This window comes from Sylvia atricapilla, chromosome 20, assembly GCF_009819655.1.
Source record: "Sylvia atricapilla isolate bSylAtr1 chromosome 20, bSylAtr1.pri, whole genome shotgun sequence".
Lineage (NCBI taxonomy): Eukaryota > Metazoa > Chordata > Aves > Passeriformes > Sylviidae > Sylvia > Sylvia atricapilla.
In genome coordinates, this window is record NC_089159.1 from 5810779 (window position 1) to 5834009 (window position 23231).

The 23231-nt window shown below is 42.1% G+C and overlaps 1 protein-coding gene across 1 annotated transcript; it reads left to right on the forward strand.

Moving 5' to 3' along the window:
- The first annotated feature begins 49 nt into the window (after positions 1-49).
- Positions 50-22914, forward strand: CRCP (CGRP receptor component). The gene is made up of 6 exons (XM_066333271.1): positions 50-126; positions 3581-3617; positions 4372-4470; positions 6636-6730; positions 14500-14557; positions 21565-22914. The coding sequence occupies exons 1-6, from the start codon at positions 119-121 to the stop codon at positions 21706-21708; spliced, it is 441 nt and encodes a 146-aa protein (XP_066189368.1). The 5' UTR covers positions 50-118; the 3' UTR covers positions 21709-22914.
- Positions 22915-23231: the final 317 nt, after the last annotated feature.

Genomic DNA, 23231 nt, shown 5'->3' on the forward strand with positions numbered 1-23231 from the left:
GCTTCCGTCGCGGCGGCCGAATCTTCCTCCATCCGCGGCGGGCCGGTTTGTTCCGGCGCGGGCCGTGTCCCGCCGGCTGCCCGAGGGTGACGGGAGGATCCGCGCCGGGCACGACAAGATGGAGGTGTAAGGACGGGCCCGAGCGGGGAGCCCAGGGCACGGGCGGGCCACAGCGCCAGGCTGGGGCTTTCTGGGGGTCCGTCTGTGGGGTTTCTGTGGAATCTGTCTCTGTGGGGTCTGTCTCTGTGGGGTTTCTGTGCGGTCCGTCTCTGTGGGGTTTCTGTGGGGTCTGTTTCTGTGGGGTTTCTGTGGGGTCTGTCCGTGGGGTTTCTGTGGAATCTGTCTCTGTGGGGTCCGTCTCTATGGGGTTGCTGTGGGGTCTGTTGCTGTGGGGTCTGTTTCTGTGGAGTTTCTGTGCGGTCTGTCTGTGGAGTTTCTGTGCGGTCTGTCTGTGGGGTTTCTGTGGGGTTTGTCTGGGGGGTTTCTGTGGAATCTGTCTCTGTGGGATTGCTGTGGGGTCCGTCTCTGGGGGGTTTATCTCTGTGGAGTTTCTGTGGGGTTTATCTCTGGGGGGGTTTTGTGGGGTCTGTCTCTATGGGGTGTAGGTTTCTATGGGGTGTAGGTGTCTATGGGGTGTAGGTGTGTCTCTATGGGGTGTAGGTGTGTCTCTATGGGATGTATCTGTAGGTGTGTATCTCTATGGTGTGTATCTCTATGGTGTGTAGGTGTCTCTATGTGTGTATCTGTAGGTGTGTAGGTACATCTGTATTTGTGGTGTGTGTGTGTATACAGCCGTGTCTGCTTGTGTACAAAGGTACAATAAATCCGTGAGGGGTTTAGTGCCCCAGCAGTGACTTCAGTCTCTGCTCAATGTCTGAGGGGTTTATTTTCTTTAAAACTCCTGCCAGACAAGCTTTTGGGGTGAAAAGCTGCATGAATCCCACTCCTATCCCCTCCTGTCCTCTCCTCTGCCTTGGGAGAGGCAAAATGGGATTTTTTCCATTATTCCCGTGAAATTTTCATTATTCCCCATATTGTGTAGGAGCTGGAAATGCTGGGGAAGGAAAAACCCTGAGGGGTTTGCACCAGGGATTGCAAACACAGTAAGAGTCAGGGTTTTGTTTCAGGGCTGTTACACCAGGTCTGCCTGTCGTGTGCTTCGGGCACAAAAATACAGCATTTGACCTGTTTTGAAGCTTAAAATCTCACCAGTTCTGTGGAGCTGGTTAAATTTCTAGTTTTTATTTTATGTTGATTTCTCTAATAGGTGAGGGCACTCATGGGATGTATCCCCCAAAGTCACTGAGCTCCTGCAGCCATATGATCCAGGATTTTATTATCATTAAATCTTCTCTGCCGTGAGCATGAAAATCAAAAGTTGATAAAAAATATGAAATATCTGCTGAAGTACACATTGGTATAACAGTCCTTACACGTGTAGCAGCCTGCAGAGAAATGAGCTGTTCTGGCTGTTACACACTGAGAAAAATGCTTTTGATACTATTAATTAAAAAAAAAAAAAAAATCTATGATGCTTCTTATAAATCCATTGAGTTTTTATTAATCTTCTTTTGCCTCCTGCTTGATTTGGAAGTTTTGCAACTCTCCAAGTTCTTACTATGGTATTTTCTTACCTGAATTATCCTATATTTCTTACCAGAATTGTCTGTTGTTAGAGGAAAGAACTCTCAGAAAATTTTTGTGGTTGAAGTACACAACACATGTGAGGCAGCAGACTTAAAAATACGACGTGTCAGTGATATTTGTCAAGGTGTGATGCCCTGTACTAAGATTTTTTTTAGGTATGCTGCCCTGCTCAGGAGTATTTTGGTTTACAACTAAAATTTGGGCAAATATTAACTATTTAAAGACTCTAAAAAGTGTTGTTTTTTTTGTTACCATGAAAATTTTTACTTTTCTGCTGAAGTCTTAATTTTAAAGTCTTGAACATAAAAATTAGGCGAAGCGTCGAGCTGACTGCTTAAAAATATACATTAGAACTCATTCTTCAGAATTCCTTGTTTCCTGACTGTAAAATTGGTGGCTGTGAGTCAAGAGTGAAGGAAATTTTATTTCTATTGCGAATGTTGATCAGTTTATAATTTCGATTCAGCATTTCTTCGCTCACCCAGGTGAAGAGTCAACTGTTGAAGATTTGAGGCTGACTCCTTGGCAGAACTGGGGAGGAAAAAAAAAAACAACAAAAAAGAAGAAAAAAGAAGTATTTTTCTGAATGGCCAAGTGGATAGGAGTGAAAAAGGAAAGCAGTTTGTCTTCAATAATTTCATCCTTGACCTTTGATGCCTCGTTTGCGCGGCGATGTGGGTTTTTTTCCCCTCTCTCAGGCGAAGAATTTCCACACGTAATTCTCCCCATAGAATGTCTTTGATCCGCGGGGATTTCTGTAGGGCCCGGCTGAATGCAAACATTCTGAAGACTTGCATTTACCTCCCAACAAAAGCCATATATATGGCTTGTAAAACATGAATGAAAAACTAATGCTGTGCCTGAGCTCACTTGCTGAAGTTTCACTCGGGTCAGCGAAATGGAAGTTTGAAGTTCATCTCAGCGTATTTTAGAAGGTCCTTTTCATTTAAAAACAATGCTCGAACCTGTGGAAGTTTGTGGACGCATTTACCATTTGAAAGTGATGAACGTGACAGTTCTATTCAGGCGGCTCGCCGTGCTTAACAACACATTGTACCTTTTTTTGTTGGTTTTTTTTTTCTCTCTCTTCCCCTAAGCTGCCGCGCAGACCTGAGAAAGGCCTTTTTTTCCTTTTGTATGGAAACTTTCTGTTGTTGTGGCTGCTGACTGCTCAGCAGAACGTGTTGTTCAGGGAATAGAGGATGCTCTGGGGCAGTTTTTCTGCCTCTTTTTGCTTGAAATATATAAATTTACAATATGCAGGAGGAATAAAGGCACGGTGTGCTTGGCTCTGCAGTCACCCTGCATAAGGATTCTGGCTTAAATGGGGACTGAGGAAGTGGAAAATGGGGAACTCAGCCTTGCCCTTCTAAAATAGGAGCAGAATAAATGGAATAAATAGAGAGGAAATGCAATAAATTGGTGGGTTTTATCCTTAGTACAATACATAAAAATTAAAGCCCTCTTTGTGTCTATACACAGACACGTGTCCATGGTACTAAAATACTCAGGGTGCTCTTGGCTGATAAAGAAAGCAGTGCTTGCAATCTGAATTATTTTTCCCTCAGTCTTCATTTGAATAAAATCAGAGGCATTTTATCTAAGGAAGAAGCAAAGAAATTTGGTTTGAGTGTGTGAAATTGGGTGAGTGAGTCAAAATAGGGTGACTGAGTGAAAGGAGTGTGTTGTACAAGGGTTTGATGGGGAAAAATCTACTCAATATTTATGTCATAATTTTACTGACAGCATGGAAAATATTTTCCAGAGGTGGTAATTGTAAAATCACCAAAATAAGATGTCTTGGGGCTGGCTTTCCTTTTTTTTTTTTTTTTTTTTTAACTTTATGTTCTTTTAGTGTCTGTGACAGGGCAAAGAAAAGCTTCAAACAGTTTAATTTGGAACTTAATTAATTGTTTTTGTTTTTGTTTTTTAGGAAAGATGCAAATGCTGCATTGCTGAGTAACTTTGAGGTAAGTTTGCCTTCATTCTGCTTTTAAAGCAGCAATTTCAAGCTGTCATCAGTCCTTTGTAGAATCTTTGGAAGCTGAAACCTGGCAGTGGCAATCAGCAAAACCTGCAGGGAGTTCACTCTTCCTTGCATTTGGTTAATTTTCAAGAACGAAAGGCTTTTTAAAGAAGATTTGGAAATGGTTTTGTTTGTTTGGAAGCGTTATTGTTTGTTTGGTCTTGAGATCATTCCAAAGTGGGTATTTTTCTCTCATTTTCATGGGAGTGGGAAGAAATATCGTGTCCTTGTTGGTTTAATTTAAGCCAGATAATGGAAATATTTTGCTTTGCTGATTAATGTAATTTTTGGCTCAGTTTTAATAACCCAAGTGGTGTTTGTGTTGTTGTATTTCTGAAGGAGATCTTGGTTGAAGCCAGGTAAAAATGAGGGGAGGAAGAGTGAGAAGTGCTCAGTTGCTTTGCTCTGGGTATTGATTCTGGATATACTGCAAAGCCTGAAGTAAAACAAGAAAAAGTTCCATTCATTTGTTTAAAATAGTCACAGATTTAAAAAACAATTTACATCCTTATTCATCACTCAGAGGCCAAAACATTTCTCATTTCACTTGTTGGTCCATCCACTAAAACAGCCCCACGTTTTTTGTTGTTTGGCTGACAGGAATTTCCTGTTCATTTATGATTTGCTGCTGTAATATTTCCAGGTAAAATGCTCTCAGATGCTCTAAACCACTTTATTTTTATTTTTTTTATCCTTAGGTGTACCAGTTACTTACTGATCTCAAGCAGCAGCGAAAAGAGAGTGGCAAAACCAAACAGAGCTCTGGGCAGCAGAACCTGAACACAATCATGTATGAGGTGAGCAGCACTGGGAAAATCCCTTTACCTCTTAGCTCAGGCTGCAAAAACTCACATCCTTTAGGGCTGTGTATTAATAATTTGGTTTCAAATGTCCCCTAATTCAAACCATAATAAAATGTTTTGTTTTCTGTGGGCAGCTTGTAGGGTAACTGTGCTGTGAGGGCAGAGTTGGGCAGCTGCTGCTCTTAAAATCTAAAGAAGAGTTTCAAGGTTTCAAGCCTCCTGGTTTTCAACTGTTTAGTTCTGTTGGTTTTTTTTTGTTTTTTTTTTAATTCTTAGTATTCCATCTTTTTAAGACACAGGGCAGAGCCTGCCATCAACTGATGAATTTATGATATCACCCAATGTGATAATTAAGATGATGATTTCAAAGCTGAGGCACAGATTACATGGTATTTTTTGATTAACAGAATTAAATGAATAATTCCCAGCCCAAAGAGATAACTTAAACTGGTTTTTTTGCTCCAAAGAAAAGCCAAACCACACGTACAGATAACATCACTTGGATGGCCTGATCAGGAATAAACATTTCATCCCTTTGCTAGGAAGGAATTCTAAAATCTCCTGATACAAATACCAACATTTAAAATAAATGAGGAGCTTCCCAGAGCCTTGCAGAGAGTGCCATTGTGTGTGTGCTGGAGAGCTGCATGAGCAGCACCAGGACTGACAGGCAGCTGAAAGCACTTTGCCTTTGCTTGCATGAGTAATTCTGTTGAGCCCTGGAACGACTCATGTGGATAAGATCTGGCCTAGGCTTTGGGTTTGTTTTAGTTTTGGCTTTGTTTGAAAAAAAAAAAAAAGGTACAGAGGTTGTAATTCCTAAGCCTTGCATTCAACAGAATAGGGGCTTACCAAAAGTGGGAATTAAATCTTCATGGAGACTGACAGTCTCTTCCTGCACCTCTGGGAAACAGCTGAGGAAGATCCTGTGAGTAAATTTTATCAGGATGCACCTGAAATCTTGAATTGCTGTTATTCTGTATGTTCAGTATACCTAGAGGATGCTTTGGGGTGTAGCTGGTGTCAATTCTGGGTGTATTTTCTATGTTTGACTGAAAGAAAAGCAGAGTGTGATTTTACAGGATTGTCTTTAGATTTCTTCACAAGCTTCCTGCAGACCAGGATCCATTAATGAAGTAACTCCATGAGAGGAGATTTGGTTTTTTGTATATTTGGCTTTTTCATTGATTTGAAATTAAAAAAAAAAAAAAAAAAAAAAAAGATGAGGCTGGAAGAGAAATGACTCCTGTGAAATAATTACATTACATGACAATATAATAATTTCATTTCAGTCACTGGTGGTGAATAACAGCTTCAGTTTATCTGGAAAGGTCAGACAGGGCTTAAAGAAAGGAATAATAAATTATAATTATTTCCAGCTCCTCATTTTGGGGTTTAATTCAAGCAACGATTAATATTTTAAGTAATTTCCAGTGAATAGTCAGCTGTGAACTGGAATTTTTGTGGTTTTTTTTTAATCAAGAAATTGTTTTTTTACTCAGGTCAGATTACTTTGTGTTATATAATTCCATTATCCACCTGCTCAGTGTTGTTATTTTAAATACAGCAAATAAATGGAACATCTGCTACCAAAGTCAGTTGAAGTTGGTGGGTGTTATGTGGAAAAAATTGATCAAGGTTTAATTGTCTCAATTAATTTTTAATAACAAAATATTCTTGTAGATTTTGTAACAAGTTACTTAATCTGTTTCTATCAACTTTGAATTGCTGGAAAAGGAGGTAAAATATAAAAACAAAGATAGATTAGAGATCTTAAAGTGGGATTTCTGGACTGGCAGAGAGAATATTCCTGGCACTGAGCACATGAAAATTTGGGTTTAAAGATGAATTCAACTTTCCCATGTGCTTGTAAAAGATAAAAACCAAACAAGGAGCAAACCAAAGTAGCAAATGTCTGTCACAAACAGCAAGAGGGTTTTTTTTTAGCAGGCAGAGCTAAAACTCAGTCCTTTCCTGTATCCTTCAACTTGCCATTTTGGGCTTTGAACAGCTCAGATAAAGTTGATTTCCAAACCTGAATTGATTTTACAGTTTTTCACAGGGCTGAGGAGACTTTTCAGAGTTTCTTGTTCCATACACAACTGGTAGAACAAGTATGAAGTGTGAAATAATTGATATTTTCTTTCTATCCCTTGCAGACACTGAAGTACATTTCCAAAACACCCTGCAGGTACCAGACTCCTGAGACTGTCAGGGAGTTCCTGGTAGCAATGAAAGACCATAAATTAACCAAGTAAGTGGAGCTGTGCATTTGAACAGGAGTAAAATGCTCAGTTAATGCTGAAAAACTGATCCCTGGGGACAGTGTGATGATCTGTTTAATGGATTTTAAGTATTTTCTGCCATTATTTAAATGCTCAGCCAAACATCTTTTCCTTCACTCGTGGGTGAGTATTTCCATCTTCTCTTCATGTGCTGTTTGTCCAGGATCTCTGAGATCTGTGTTTCAGTTATTTAAATACTGGATTAACCAACCTTCCCTCCTGCCCCAGCAGTTTCCAGTGAAGCTGAACATCCAGGGGTTATTTTGGGAAGTTCTGCCTGGAAAAGAAAAGATTTCCTGTGCAGTTCCAAGACTCCAAGGGCTTTTTTCCCCTCTTTGGCAGAGCTGTGAGTGCTTGTTCTTGAGGCACATAATCCTCTTGGAGCTGTGCAGAGTGGCAGTGAAGCCTGATGTAAATAGAAATGGAATTAGCTCTGATCACTCCTCTGACTTCTAAAGCTAAATATTTAGCTGCTTCTAAAGGACTCCTCCTTCACTTCTGAGGAGTTTATGCTTTATAGACACTGTGTTTTTGTTCCCTGCTGGGAGAACTCCCAAGGAGTTTATCCTCTGGGGGGAAAAAAAAAAGCCTTTCATTCATTTGGCTGTGCCACAAAATGCACAGTGAGAGCTGTGGGGTGCTGCAGGACAAGTTTTTAGCCTGTGCAGAGCAGGGAAAGCAGATTGTCAGCTTTTTGTTAGACTTTCAGTGCCCCCTCTCTACGGGCAGGCACATCCAGCCCAGCAGCAGCTCTGCACAAAGGGATGCTGCTCCTTGGGAATTCGGGAATTGTGCTTGGAGTGCTTTCTTTGCCAGGTCAGTAAGTCAGTGTTTAACCTTCCTGCAGCTCGTTTTATACAGCAGGATACTCATTTGTGCATCCTAATTATTTTCTGGAGGTATTGAAGCGTGGAGAAAAGAAAATACTCTGCAATGAAAACACTATAGAGGTGTACAGAGGGGGCAATATGGCACTGAGAGGGTCTTAAAATTGGCAGCAAACATTTCTTGAGTAGTGGTGAGCATCCTTCCCTTCAGGTCATGTAAACCAGCTCTTTTGGAAGAGAAATAAGCTTTGCTGTGTGTGGGCAGGGCAGCAGTTTAGGAAGAACCAGCTGAAGGATGTAGCACAACAAAAAAGGCAGAGAAGGATTTTTCAGAGCAAAAGGAACTGAATGATGTTGGAGTAAAACTCCCATTAAAAATCAAAAGTGTTTATTTTAATTTAAAGCTCATTTCTAAACCTCTTTCAGGTAGAATTTGACCAAGACCTGAGGGTTAACTCTTGGTGTTATCACTGTAGGTACCTTGACTGCAACTGCTCCCCTGGATAGGATCTCCATGAATGAAATATTAAACAATTTAAATTATAACAGAGAAACTTCCAGCTGCAGGTTCTTGGTCTCCCACAGTGCTGAGCACTTTTGTAGAAGATCTACGCAAACATTCACTTTCCCTTGTTCAGTGAGCTGGAAAGGTTGGAACAGTTACAAGCTTTAAAAAAGCTTTTGGACTGTTTGATTTTTTTCTGGATGCTCTGAGGTGCCTTTGGGGTTAGGTGTTGTCCAATGTGTCCTTTTCCTGAGGCAGTGAAGCAAGGGAATTATTCCCAAATCATTTTTTGTGCACAGTGGCAGCAGGATGAGAGTGAAGAGCCAGCCAGTCCTATAGGTGACAAATTTACTGTCAGAATTCAGATTTGTTCCGTGACCATTCTCTACAACTTTGAATGTTTTAATCCCTATCTTACCTGGTAAAGAACTTCCAAAAGAAAACTTTACAGAATAAAAATCAGGATTGTTTTGTGTGATCCTGGCACTTCTTTTTTCTGTTTTTTGTTCTCTGCAGCCAGTTGAAGGCAGAAGTGTCAGGGCCCATGTGGCAGCCCCCCAAACCACAGAGAGCACATGGGGTGCAGTTCCTCTTGAAGGCACTTCATGTTGAGCCACTTAAAACAGCTCCAAGGCAATTTGTCCCTTTGGTTCCTGACCAAGGTCATTTCAACACTGCTTCTCTTGTTAAATAAAAGGCTTTGATGGTTTCCATTCTGTGGATGGAGGTGGTGTTTAGGGATTTCATTCCAGCTGTCTGCCACAGAGCTTCCTTCCCTTGGAGAGGAAAGAGCTGCAGTGTTTGCTCTGCCAGGACCTTGCGTGAGTGATCCCTGTAATGACCTTTCCTCTCACCAAGGGTAATGAGCTCCAGACTCTGTTTGCTGCTTCCTTTCTGGGTGAGGCACCCCCAAATGTGCTCTCTGAGCTGGTCAGGTGCTGGTCAGTACCAGCTCTCTGCAGTGGCTGATTAGATTTAAGATTTATTTGTGTTAATTGAGGTCTGTCCTCAAGGCAATTTAGTCTGGTTAAAGGGTCAGCAACAACCCCATCACCCCATTTTGCTTTCCTGCCCTTTAAATTCCTGTCATGACTCCGCCTCTGCTCAGAGGAGGAGCAATTAAGCAGCGTGTTCCTGCTCTTAATGAGGCTCATCCTAATTCCTAAGAGGAGGACTTCGGTGATGAGGATTTGCAGCCCTGCCTTGGGATGTGATTGCTGCCCTCAGCGCTAGGCTGTGCTCGTGGATGGGAGAATCCCCAGCCAGGGAAACACCAGGAACTGAAGCACAGCAGAGCTCTGAGCGAGGGAATTGTTCTTTTCCCTTCCACAGCCCTGCAGGATGTCAGGCTGCACGTGATGTCTGTGCTCCACTGAGAGAACTGATAACAGAATTCTGGCCAGTTCTGCAGTTCTTGGAAAATCACCTCAAATCCTGCTGTTAGCACTGATTTTTGCCACTCCAAATACCAGAGTTAACAGAACCAGCATCCATTTTGTGATGGATTTGTCTCTTTAGTGTTACAGACACACACACACAAAAAAAAAAAAAAAAAAAAAAAAAGCTTCCTAAAAGGGAAATTTTAAAAATAAACACCCAGAGTGTGCAAACAAATATTCCAGAGTCATTGCAGAAAGCTGCCTTGCTAAATGGAGCAAATTCAAAGCCAGATATTTCACTGATACAGTTAATATGTGGTAAAACAGTTTTTCCTATCTTTTAATTTTTTAATTGTTACTTTGCTAAAATACAAACCGTAGAACTGAGGATTTTTTTTTTTTTTTTAGAACTAAAGCTCTGAACCCACATAATGAATTTTATTATTACCTTGTTGAGGCCTCAAGCTTTGGCTGGAGCTCCAGTTCAGTGAGCCATGTTGTACTTGGAAATAGAATTTGCCACTAGCAGCTAATTTTCCAGTTTTAGTGCTGGAATGGCTTCGTATTTGTAAAGTCTAGTGAATTGCATTGCATGAAAAGAACATTTATTAAGCTGGAGCTCTGTAATTATGATTCAATGGGAACTGGCTCTACTTGTGCTTCTTCCTGTTACTGATAGCCTATCTTGGATCTCATTTTGGGATAACCAAATTCCCAGTCACTGCCTATTATTACAATTCTAAAAAAGACTGGTCAGGAACATTGCCCTTTTTGTCTTTAAATCAGCACAGTCGAGGAAGTGTTGAGCTGAAAATCTTCAGTACTTGTAGAAAGTATTTTCCCTCATGGCTGCCAAAAGCTACAACAGATACAAACCTCTGCAATATTAAAGGCTGAAGGATTTGCTTGGTAATTTTTGTCTCCTCCAGAGCTTTCAAAATGAATATTCAACAGCAAGTCAGGGTCGTGCTGATTGAACAGCAGCATCATTTATGAGATTTTAAAGAGATTATTCTCAGCTTTTCCCTGTGGGAATCCCTGTGGTGGATTTCCCATTTTGTGTCCTGGATTCAGGCATTAAAAGTTGCCCTGGTTGATACAGGACCATGGGATTTCTATTTCCAGCAGGAATAAAACCCTTGGTTGTGTGTCCAGCTGTTACTTCATGGTTTTCCTAGCAACTCTCAAACATCCATTCCTGAGGATAAATTTGCTTGTGCTCAGGCACAGATGTTTGAGGGGTTTTTTTAAGCTCTCTCTGCTGGGTCTTGGCACTGTTCTCTCCTTACCCAGATCTCTTGCTGGAAAAACACTCTGGGAGTTCAGCAGATTAATAAAAGGGCAATACCAACACACACAGGAGATTTTGGTTCAAATATAAACTGCAGAAGTTTGCTTGGTGCTGACAGAAAATAATTCATTGTGCCTGAATTTCCACGAGAGCGTGGAAGTATTTGTGTTATTTTTCAGAATGGATGTATCAGTGTGGGAACATGCTGTCTGTTCTGTCTGTCATCTTGAACATGACCCAGAGGTGGTTTTTGTCTTGTAGAAATGGGCTTTTTTAGGACTTTTTGGATCTTCACCTCCTCCAGCACTCTCCCCTCATCCAGACCTCAGACCCATTTTCCTCCCTGTAACCTGCACAAGTTTTTGTCCCCTACAGCCTGAGCTTTGTGTGTGTTCCCAGAGCCACTCCAGAGCATTTTTCCATCCTGGAGAAGCTGCTGCTGGCCCCAGCTGAGCCCCAGAGCTGCAGGATGTGGCTGAGGCTCAGCCCCACAGCAGGAATTGCCATTTGGGGATTTCTCAGCAGGGCAGGTCCTGGACAAGTCTGCAGCACGGCCCATTAACTCTGATTAGTGGGATCTTGCTTTTATGTGAGAAAATTGCTTTCAACTGTCACTCATCTTTTGTGTGGATTCTCCTCTTGAATGAGCAGCTCTCATGTTCCAAACTGTTACAAAAATCCAGGCAGGGCAGGGAAAATGCAGATGCTGAATTTTGAGGGCGATGAAACTGAAAATGTTCTTCACCTTCTGTTTGGATGAATGGGACAGTTCCCCTTTTTACTTAATGAGCATCAGCGTGCTGTGCATGCTGTAGAAAGTGTAAAGATGAATTCATGAGAGCTGGAAAAAGTTAATTTTAGTTTTTAGGTTTAATGGAGCATGAACTAAATTCAGGCTTAGGTCTGTGCCCAAGCCAAACGCTGCAGTCGGGGCTGGTCCTAATGCGTGGCTGCCTTGCTTAAAGTTAATCTCTGATGAAATTGTGGTTATTCAGGTTTTAATTTGTGCATGTGCTGTCAGGAAATTCCAGGTACACAGAGAGCCTGATCCTAAAAATAAAATTTTGGGATCAGATGCACAGAGCCTGATCCTGGCAGGGAATTTTTGGGATCAGACACAGAGAACCTGATCCTAGCAGTGAAAATTTGGGATCAGACACACAGACCCTAATCCTGGGAGGGAATTTTTGAGGGCAGACACTGAACCCGGTCCCAGCAGTTGGATTTTTGGGATCAGTGTTAAAAAGGAGCAGTGAGTACTGAGCTCCAACTCAAACCTCTGCCTTCTGCTGCTGGCTGAGGGCTGAGCAATCCAGTTCCTTATTAAATGAAATTTGGAGACAATTTTGGGAGTGTTTGTTTCATGGCTTACCTCATAATTACATATTACCATGTCTAAAGATCGTTATGTTGGGCTGGTAATTAGTGCTCACACTGCACAAGCAGCTCTAGATGAAATATGGCATTTATGCTGCTTTTGGGATTTTTTTGCACCCTGCTGCTCGTTCCTTTGTGTTGGTCTGCATCCTTTTCCAGAAGGGAGCTTTGCTGATCAAAACCAGCCATGAAATCCTTCAGATTACACTTCTGAAGGATGTGTAAGAACTTGTAAGTTCTGTCTCATTCTTCTGTACACATTTTTAAAAACTGCAAATACCCTGAAATGATGCTTTTAGGATCTGTTTGGCCTGATGGTAAAATTTCTGCCAATCCCTAATGAGTTGGAGTGATGTTCATGGCTTATAAGCAAAAGCTCTTGGAGAGGTGACCTTTTTTTTTTCTTTGTTGTGCCCTCTATTTCTTCAGGAAACATGAGCAGTTGCACTAATTGATTGTTTTAGTCACCACGTGTAATTGGTGTTAATTTATTTCTGCTTGCTGGTGTGCCAGTAATCTTCCTGTGATAAACACAAGCTCTACCTGCTTGAAAATAGCCCTGGGTAAATCAGGTTTGCATTCTTCAGCTCAGGCATGAAATGGCTTTTGCTATTTGATCCTCTTTGTTTGGCTCTGGAGTTTTGCTGGCAAGGAATTTCAAGGATATTGCTCTGAAAAGAAGGAGGAGATGAGGAGATTTGTTTCATAAAAGTCAGATAATGTGCTTTGTGTCAGGAGTGGTGGAGCTGCAGGGTTGGGATGTGTCTTGCTGCAGAAGAGAAGAAAGAGTTGTTTGAGAAGGCTCTGATCTCAGAAGTGGCATGTGAGAGAGACTTGGGTACAATATGAATTCATCACAGCCTGTCCTTGTAAGTAGGGCTGGGGGAGGAGGAGGAGGGAGGTTTTTACAAGGAGGAACCTCAGAGAAGCTGTTGGAGAGCTCTGGAAACTGAGGCACCAACACTTGGCCAGGGAGCAAAGCAAAGAGCACTGAAAGCACCAGCTCTGTGCCTCCATCAGGCACCAAAGCAGGGAATTTCCAGCTCTGGAGGAAAAGCCTTTCACAAATCCAGCTGAATTTGCCACATTTTTATAGAGTAAAGATATTATTTCATATTGTTTGCCCAGCTCTGCTGCCTTCAGCTTTGCTTTTACACGGGTGAGTTTTGTCCTATTGATCCCTTAAATCCCCTGCTTCCCATGTGAAGGATCTGAGTGCTCATCTCCTGGCATTACTGGGGTTTTATTCCTGCTTTTTATGACAGGGGTAGATGGCAGCAGTTACAAACACCTCATCTTTCTGCCAGTAAAGTGCTCTTGAGTGCAGAGCAAAATCCAGCCACGCTCTCCATAAAGCCTCATGTTGGAAACACCAAATGGATTTGAGTGATTAACATGGGAGAGCAAGGGAGGTGCATTCCCTGCTTCCCATCACCAGTGGAAACATATTGTGGCTCTCCAAAAGCAAACCAAACTAATAATAAATACACAAATATATATAGAGAGAGAGAGGAGGATTTCCTGGAGCTTTCTGTTAGGAATTGTTAATATCTCACAAATGCTCCATTGAGAATTTACAAGCTTTTGTTCTGAAGCTGAGAGTGATGACTAAAATGGACATTTGAGCTGGATCATCCAGCAGTCAGTGGCAGAGGCCATTTGAAATGAAATTCTATCTCTGAGGTATCTCCAGACACACAGAAATTGTTGGCTGTAAACCTGGAGTGATTTGTGTTCTCTTAAAAGCTGTGAGGTTTCCTTTCTAAAAAACCCCCAGGGGAAAACCCTCTAGAATCAGTTGAAATATGCTTTAAACCCTCCAGAATCCATTTAAATATGCTTTAAAGATGCCCTATAAATAGTAATAAATGCCAAGATTTAGTTTTCCCCCACTGTAGTTCCCTACAGTTTGGAAACTGGAACTTTGTATTTGCAATAAAAGGATAAACAATTGCTGCCATTTGATGGGATTGTAACTCCTTAGGTATGAAAATTGTTCTTGTGGTTGTGTGTTCCTAGCAGAAGTTTTTGATCTCTGCTGAGTTGTTCAGCATTTCTGCACAGCTTTAACAAAGCAGCAGTTAATTAATGCTTGCACAGTAATGATCTAAGGGTCTCTGCTTGCCACCTTGGGCTGGAGGTGCCAACAGCAGCGTGGCTGAACACAGGAAAATCCCCAGATTATCAAAATACCCAGCTTATGGCCCTTCAGCCACACTGCAAACCCAGCCAGGATTATTCCTGGCAGTGACATTTCATCCCTAAGTTATCAGGAATGTGTTTGCATCACTGTGCAGGCATTGAGGGGATCCTCAAACCACCCAGTAACGTGGATTTTCTTCCGCTGTGCTTTTACCAGGGCAGAGAAGCTGCAGCTGCTGAACCACAGGCCTGTGACTGCAGTGGAAATCCAGCTGGTGAGTAACAAAGCCTGGGCCTGTTCAAAGCTTAACTGGGAGCAGCTTTTTAACCTTGCAGATCAATTGAATAATTGCTTTCTCATGGGCCAGTGATTGAATGTATCCCTTTATGCACATTTTACATCCACTCAGGTTGAAGTCCACTCAGCTTCCTGTCAGAGCTCTCCTCAGAGCCCTCTCAGACAGATTCTCCACCTCTGTTTGCTTCAGTGGCACACATTTGAAATGCCCAGTGCAGTCATTAAAGGTGATTTATGAAAGTATTACAAATAAGAATGTATTTAATCTTTTTGCTCTGCAGCTCCACGGTGGAATACTTAATTTTTTTTTACATCTTCCCTTGTTGTTTTAATGGCAGGGTTATACTAAAATACAAAATCTAAAAAGAAATGAGCTCAGTAAATGCAGGATGAAAAATGGGTTTAAACTTTCTGATGGAAAGGAGCCATTGTCAGTTTAAGAATAATTCAGCTGTAAAGAGGGATTGCCACTAAATAGAAATAGATGCTTCTATTCTCTCAAGCACCTCCTCAGGAATACAACCCCCTGTGGCAATAAAGAGATTGTTATAATCAGGATATTATTTCAATAAAGATCTCTTGCATTAAGAACATCTGTTTGCAATCTTCCCCCTGGAACCTGAGGAGGGGCAGGATCATATTTTGCTGCACAGAAAGGGAAGGATTAAAGAGGGACCAGTAGGACTATTTTTCTTCTGCCACCAAGGAGCAGAGCTCAGGATGCTGGAGCAGCTCAGAAGAATGATCCCAGCTGAGGAATTAATGCTGTGCTCTGTGGCTCAGGAGATCAGTGTCCACCAGCAGCCCCAGCAGGAGCTTTAAGGCTTTAAGTTAATCAGAAACCACGATTTGGAGCCTGTCTCACACCTTTGTTAGCTTCAGATGCTTAGACAGATTTATTTCATTGCCATCTGCAGGCTTTTCTTCCCTTCTTTAAATGCAGTCTTCTTTGGGGGCTCTCAGGTGACTGCTTGGCTTTGTCTGTCTCTCCCCTCCTGTCCTGCCTGCTTCATTGTTACCTTTCCTACACATAAAATCTTGAAAATAGTTTGCTCCTGTGTCATGGTTGAAGAAAAGAAGAATTTGGGGCCTTTCTATTAGAAGTCAGCTTTCTGTAGAGTGTCATAGTTTAGATATTCCAAGTTAAATAAAACATGTTGAAACTTAGAGAGCACAGACACAAGATTTGAGTTCAGTTCCAGTTCATTATTGATCCAATAATGATCAATTACTGATCATTATTGATGATAATGATCTAAATTATCTTCTCTAATGATCTAAAACAACTTGTGAGAAGTTGAATATCTGTACATTTGAGGGTTAGGAAGTTGAATACCTACATTTGGGGGTTAGAAAGTCAAATGTCTGCACATTTAGGGGTTAGAAAGTTGAATGTCTGTACATTTGGGGGTTAGCCTGGGTTTGTATCTCCAGGGAATTATTTGGGATCAGTTATCCCTGTTCCATGGTGATCCCCTGTAGTTCCCAGGGCACATTTCCCCCAGGTGGGTGTGGCAGTGCTGGGAGTGTCCTGCATTGTTCACCCTGTGTCAGCTGAGCCCTCCCCAGGACTGCAGCACTTCTGAAAGTGGCTTCAATCGAAGCCTTGGGGGCTCAGGTGAGCTCCAGGTTACTGCAATCCACAGCTGGGAGAAGCAAGGAGATGGTTTTGCTGTTCAGTTGCTGGCTTGGATCCTGTTTTTGGTGAGCACAGAGGTTGCAGCAGTCACTGAACACACAAAATCTGCCTTTTCTGGCTATAAAATAACACAGAGGTCACCCCTGCACAGGTTCCCTGCAGTGATGGATGAGACACAACCTGCTGAGAAGTGAATTTGGGCTCTGAAGTGGCCTTGATTCTCTGCTCACTGAACTTGCCTCTGAATCAGAAATAAATGCTGGGGAGAACTTCTGAGCAGTTCCTGGAACAGAAGCACATCAGTCTTATTTTTCAGAAAGCTTTAAACTGAATGCCAGCCAAGTCCAAGCTGGCTCTCCCTTGCTCAATTTTGATGTCTCAAATCTTTGCTCAGTGCAGCCTGACCATGGAATGGAGCCTGATTTACCTGACAGGCTCATGGGAGAGGATATTTATAATTATAATTATAATAATAATTATTGCTGCTTTTTGCCTTTCCAGCTTTTTAGTTTTACTCTCTCTCTACAAAATCCTTTATTTTTAGCTGTATTGCAAACAATAAATCCGTTTTGAAAAAAATATTTTGCAGCTAAAAAGCAAATATATGCTGTGGTCTTTTGATCTTTTGTAAACCTTTATGCATAAATTGCTGCCATTGTCCATCTTTGCCTTTTCCAGCCTCTGTGCCAGGATTTATTTTCAGACAACAAAAGCAAAAAAAGCATGAGATTCAAATTCTTACCCCACAGAGTAAAACACTGTCCACATTGCAGCCATCTTGACCTCTTGCTTTAATTTTTAACATATATTGGGCCTGGCTCAGTGATTCCCAAAAGGAGGAAATAAAAAGTCAGGGATGTTCAGCTCACCATGAGAGTGGTTCAGCTCTGCTTAGTGCTGAAGATGAAGCATCATCTTTTTTTTTCAGGGACAAATTGCTCCACGTTTTTCTCTCTAAGTGGAAAAGCAGATTTTAATTTTGTACTTTTTAAAAATGTATTTTTGCATTGGAGAATTTCATACTTATGTGCCTAACCAGGCTGGCACGTTGTCTTTTATACTGGGAAATAATAATGAGAAGTATTTTGGAGAATGAATGATCTTAAGAGGGTTTGAACATTTTATTTTCTCAACGACGTGTTTTGCCTTGCCCTTGGTAAATTATCTCTGAGGGACATTAATTCAATCATTCAGTCTTTGACTTCATTTCTGTTTTTTTAATGTGCTTTTTTCCTATTAATGTGGTGGTGGCTGAGCAATTTCAAATCACTGCTCAGAGGAGGAAATAACAGTGATTTTCTCATCAAACATCTCCCTCCTCCACTGGAGTTAAATGATGTGCTGGATTGCTTTGGAAATTATCAGAGCCCCTATTTCCTTTATTACTGTACTTTACTGATTATTTTAAAATCCAACCCTTAGCTTCTTATTCCAATAAACAATAGCTTTTAACCCACAGGTTGTTCTGGGATGCTGAGGTTTGTTCACCAAGTACTGAGACAATTTCTCAGTTCTTTCAGGACTTTTTGGGGTTCTTCACTGTGGCTCTATTTATTCTTCATCCCTGATTTATTGTTATGTCTCAGGAGACAAAACCAAATAAACATTAGCATTGAAAGCAGCATGAGAGGGAGATGAAGTCTCTTAAATTCTGCTTTTATTTGGGTAAGCACAAAAGATAGGTATGGTTTGAATTAAGGATGTTTGTCCTTGATTCACCAAGTAAAAAAAAGGAATTTAGGCAGTCCTGACTGATTTTGTGCTTCCATTTGTGCAGAGCACTGTGAACATAGATTTGCACCTTAATTTTTGAATAAACACTTTAATCCCTGGGATTATCTTCATGGGCTGGCTGTGAATTAAACTTGAGCTGCAGGGGGAACGTGCTGCTTTTTGTTTGAGCTGGGAGAATTTTCTGCCCATTAATTTATGAAGTTTTCCTGATTGCCTCTTTGATCAGATGTGGAGCATTGTGGAAACTAAATGGGAGCATTGCTGACTTCATGGATGCATTGCAATGGAAACTGAGTAACAAACTGCTCTAATTTGGCTGAAATAGAAATCATTAGTGAGGCTTGAGCTGAGTGAATTACCACATTTCACAGGTAACACACACTGGGGGTGCTCAGGAATGACATTGATGTGCTGCAACTTTTCCTGAACCCCTGGAGTTATTTTGGGGGCAGCACAGCCTTGAATGCTGAAGAGCAGCAGTGAGAATTATTTATGACATCAGGAGGGGCTTTTGATGCACAAATTGTATTTCTGTCATCCTGCCCATTTCTGCTCCTCAGCCAACTCTCCAAATATTGAGGGCTAGCAGCACTTTGGTCAGAAATACCCCAAACTTTTCACATGAGAGGGGAAACTGTTCCCGTTTGGGCTGGGTGGCACTGCCAACATCAACATCTGAGCTCATCCCTTCCCTTCAAACATTTGCATTTTTGTTTTCCTTACTATAAACTTTGCATTCCTGGCTGCTTATGGGCTCAGTCTGGCTCTTGAGCAGTTTCAGCCAGTGCTGGAGATTTCAGATTTTGCTGCAGATTTTCTCCAAGATTGGTAAAATTGCTGCTGGAAAAGGAGGTACCTGAAACCGGGGCTTTTTTTGCCTCTAAGGCTGCTTCTTGCACCTCATTTCTCTTCTCAGCACCAGATTTCTTAGTGCTCTCAGCATCAAAGGTGTTTTGGCTTGCAGCTGTAAATCAGAAGGCTGTGGGAACATCTGCTGAATGTAGAATGAGCCTTGGAGTGACCTCCTGTTCCCCCTGAGATCTGTTTTCTTTTAGGACAGTTTCATTTGCCTCTTTATCTGCCTCTTGTCTGCGCTGAATTTCTGAATTTTTCCTTTTGGCTTGTTGCTTTGCTGCTTCCTCACTGCTTGTGTTTCCATAAATCAGGCTCGACCTGTTTTTTCTTCTCTTCCTGGAGGAGTGGAAAAAATTGATTTTTACAGTTTGTGCTTTTGATCCTTTGAAATCTCAAATAATATCACAACAAAATAAGGCTGAGGCATCAACTTGACTAAGAAGCTGTCTGTCCATGCTGCTAAATGTTGGTTTGTGTCTCTTGGTGGTTCCTGGGAGCTGCTGGAGAGGCACCAAGAGGTGAATTTGGTGCAGGAATTCCTACTTCCCCTCTGGATCTGTCAGCAGAAGCTCCATCCCCTCCTCAGTGCAGGGTCTGACATCTCTAAAAATGCTTTTCACAACATTTTGATGAGACATCACAAACACTAGAGATGATTTTGTTTCACTTCTGGGATTTCTGGGGCTGCTGTGTGTGTCCCTGCAGTTTGTCAGCCTCGTGCTGTGCCAGTAAAAATGACACCAGTGGGCTTCTTCATACTGGGAGTTGGGGCGTTACTCATTTGCAGCCACTGGGGAGCAGGGAAGAAAACAGGGATTAGAATTCACATGTTTTCTGCCTTAAAATCAGGAGTTGGTAAGAGCTGGTGCTGATCAGAAATCCCTGGTTTTTATTTGAGTTCTGTTTTCATCAGAGCAAGCACCTAAAGGAGAAAGTGGAAGGAAAAAAAAAAAAAAAAGGGAAGAGGAGATGCAGATATAGATAAAATTAAAATGGGAAGAGGGTTGGGCTTTATGTCGTGCAATAAATCAAATCTGAGCAAGGCCAAGTGCTCTTTTTCTGAGGGATGGTAACAAATCTGGGAGACACTGGTTCAGTCATCCTACCTGGAGTAATCCCTTCATCCAAAACACATGGGCTGCTTCTTTGTACAGCTCCTGCTCCTACAGCACCTACCCCACCTTGAAAATTCAGTGTAACAGCCATGAATAACCCCATAATCCAGTCTGGAAGCCAGGCTGATAATCCTCTGTGAAATTTAATAGCAAAGGTCATCTATAGAGGAGTGATGTCAGCAGCACTGGCACCAAGGAGTGGGTGGAGCAGGTTTGATCATGGAATCACAATCCCAGAATAATTTGGGCTGGGAGAGACCTGCAAGAACATTTAGTTCCAGGAACATCTTCCACTTCCACCCTTGCTGGTGTGGTGCTGATGCTCCAAGCTGTGCTGAGCTGATTCCCTGTGGGAATTGGCTGGCAGGAATCAGCTGCCAGGGGATCTCCCAGGCAGGGAAGGAGGACTTGGAGTGTTTGAGCACTGGGTGAGCACTGGAGCAGCTGCTGGGAAGCAGAGCCAGGGCTGCTGTTCCTACAGTAGTTGTTGAGCTGACAGTGCTTGGGAATCCCACTCCACAGGGATTTGCATCCTTTGATGGGGATAGTCCCCAGAAAGTCATTTACAGATGGAAATTCTGTGTCTGGCTTTTTGCTGAGGAGTGGATTCTCTGTGTGTGTGCAGATCTGCGGATGATCCTGATGAAAGATGATCAGATTGTGCAAAGAGGGCTCAGAGGACTCTGAAGAAAAACAGAAATGAATGTCCCACTCTTCAGATGCTTTTCAGAAGGCATCTGAAGAGCTGGCAATTTGCAGCTCGAGCTGATTAAACCTGCTCTGACTTGGAACCATCACTCATATAAATCACTCCTCTTCAAAGGGCGTTTTCAAGGACTTGGTGTAAAAAAAGAAAACTAAAACCTTTCAATCCTAATTGGTTTCATTTGTGTTTGAAGAGTTCTTCTGACTTGCTTTTCCAGTCCTGTGACAAGCTTTTTTTTTTTTTTGTTCCTTTTAACAGCTGCCTATAAATTAGGGCAGTTGTTTTACTGGTAGCAATGATACAAAAGCTGCCACAGCTCCACAGTGGGAGTAGGTCCCTAATTAATCTCATGGAATCATGGAGTTGATTCATGACAGCGTTTTTGATGTTGCTCAGAGCTTTTAAATGTCTTTATATCCAGGAATCTCCCAATCCAAGCAAATCCCAGCTGCTGTAGGATGAGGTGGTTTCTTTTGTGGGCTGATGATTTCATGTAGGCCCTGGATGAGATGCCAAGGTAGGTCCAGGGAATCCCTCTCAGGATATCCCATGGAAACACAGAAACTTGGGGAAAAGGGTCAGGAATGCTCAGCTGCATCTGAGCTAAGGGAAAAGCCTGGCTCAGGACATGGATGTGGAGGTTGAGAGAGGCTTTAGGATAAACCAGGCTGGTCCCAGGGTGGTGTTTTCCTTGCTGGAAGGAAAACAGGATCTCATTACACAGTGCCAATTGTCGTGGGGAACAATGGAGCTCGTTCTTTCTTTATTTTTTTCTCACAATATTCCAAGAGTTCTGCTTTGTCAAATGCTTTTGTGATGAGCTCAGGCTGTGTCTTGACCAAGTCTTCCCTGCTGAGCTGAGTCCTTCTCTCTGAGGAAGTGTGGATTGAATGATGCCAATGAGGGGTTTATTTTTGGTTTTCTTTGACCTGCAGATGGTGGAGGAGAGCGAGGAGAGGCTGACAGAGGAGGAGATCGAGTCCCTCCTGCAGACAGTCACCACCATCCTGCCAGGGGATCCAGAGGAGCAGCACAGAGACTCAGCAATGGCAACAGAAGACAAAGGTGACCAGGCGTAGGAGGCAGCACTTCCAGAAGACAGCCAGCTGCTGTTAGTCTGGGTTTGATACCAGTTCAATCCTGTATTGGCCATAACTGTAAAATATATTCAATTTTTTTATGATTTGGAGGTGATGAGGGAACCAATTGTTCCCAAGCAAGCAGGGAAAAGGACACTATTGTTTGGGTGTTTTGTCATAAACAGGGGGGCAGTGCCAGAGTTGGCCTGGAGCAGCCTGAGCAGTGCTGGGGCTCAGCATCTTTGGGGGTTTTTCCATTCCCCACGGAATCAGCACAGCAGTGCTGCCCTGAGAATTCCTTTCAGGAGCTTTGGAGCTGCCCAAGTGGCATCCAGAGCAGTGCAAAGGCAATTTTGGGGCTGTTTACAGGGGTGTACAGGAATCTGGCCAGGCACTCCCAAATCCTGGCATCGTGGAATGGAGAGGATCCGTGGGTGGGCAACTCAAGGGTGTCTGATGGTCCCTTCTGAATAAAAGAGATCCAGATGCAGCAAATGGCACTGAAACCAGGGAGCTGGAGCTGTGAAATCAAAGCTGTGTGTGCCCAAACAGCAGAAGATTGAGGTGTCTGTTTGCTCTCTGAACGTTTATTCCAATATTTACACACAGATGAGACACTCCTGTGATGGAGGAATAAATGAGGCAACACTGAGCTCTTGATCTGGTTTGGTAAAATGAGAGTCAGGCATGGATGAGGCAGAATTTCCTGAGCTTTTTTTGTCTGATGAAGGGTTTCAGGATCAAGCATTTCATGTTGAAAGCCTCTGTGATTATAATAAATCATCTGTGTGTGAATATCCACACAAAGTCAGCCACTGGTTTAAATTGTGGCTGCAAACCATTCTTTTATAATTAATATGATCTACTGGAAATAGAAATAAAATTTTAAGTACATCCTGGGAGCTTTGTGGCTTATAGGCGAGATCAAATCACAATATATGACTTTTTTTCCCCCTCCACCCCAGCTCTGTCATGGGTTTATTTTGTGTTTTTATGCAGAGAATTTGTGCTTTCTGAGCTTCAGTTGTGCAGTGTATGAAAGGGACTGATAAATTCCAGTGTCTGGGGGATTTGTCATATTTGTTTCCATGGTATTTAAGCTTCTTTGATGTCTGGAGAGGAAAGAAAATCACTGGGAAAATGTATTTGTCACCTCTTAAAGATAATTTATCATACATTAAATGCCTTCCAAGGCTGGAGACTAAAGGTACATTTCAACTGGGTTTGTTTAGTGTTGGAGGGGGAAAGTCCTTGATGGGTTTGTGATACATCAATGTGTATTTTTCTCTCCAAAAGGGAAAGAAAACAAGAGATAAGTAGATCATAGCATGGAAAGACACACACTTAATTTTAAAATTGACGTTTTTCTTCACAGCAACCACTGATGCTGTTTGACAGGCTGCAGCCTTGGGCTGCAAGTGTTTACATTCTCATCTGCCCTTTGCTAAAATGAAGTTATTGAGATTTGCTCTGAACATATAAAAAGCAGCTGGAAGCAGACTGTAAATATCTTCAGCCAACAG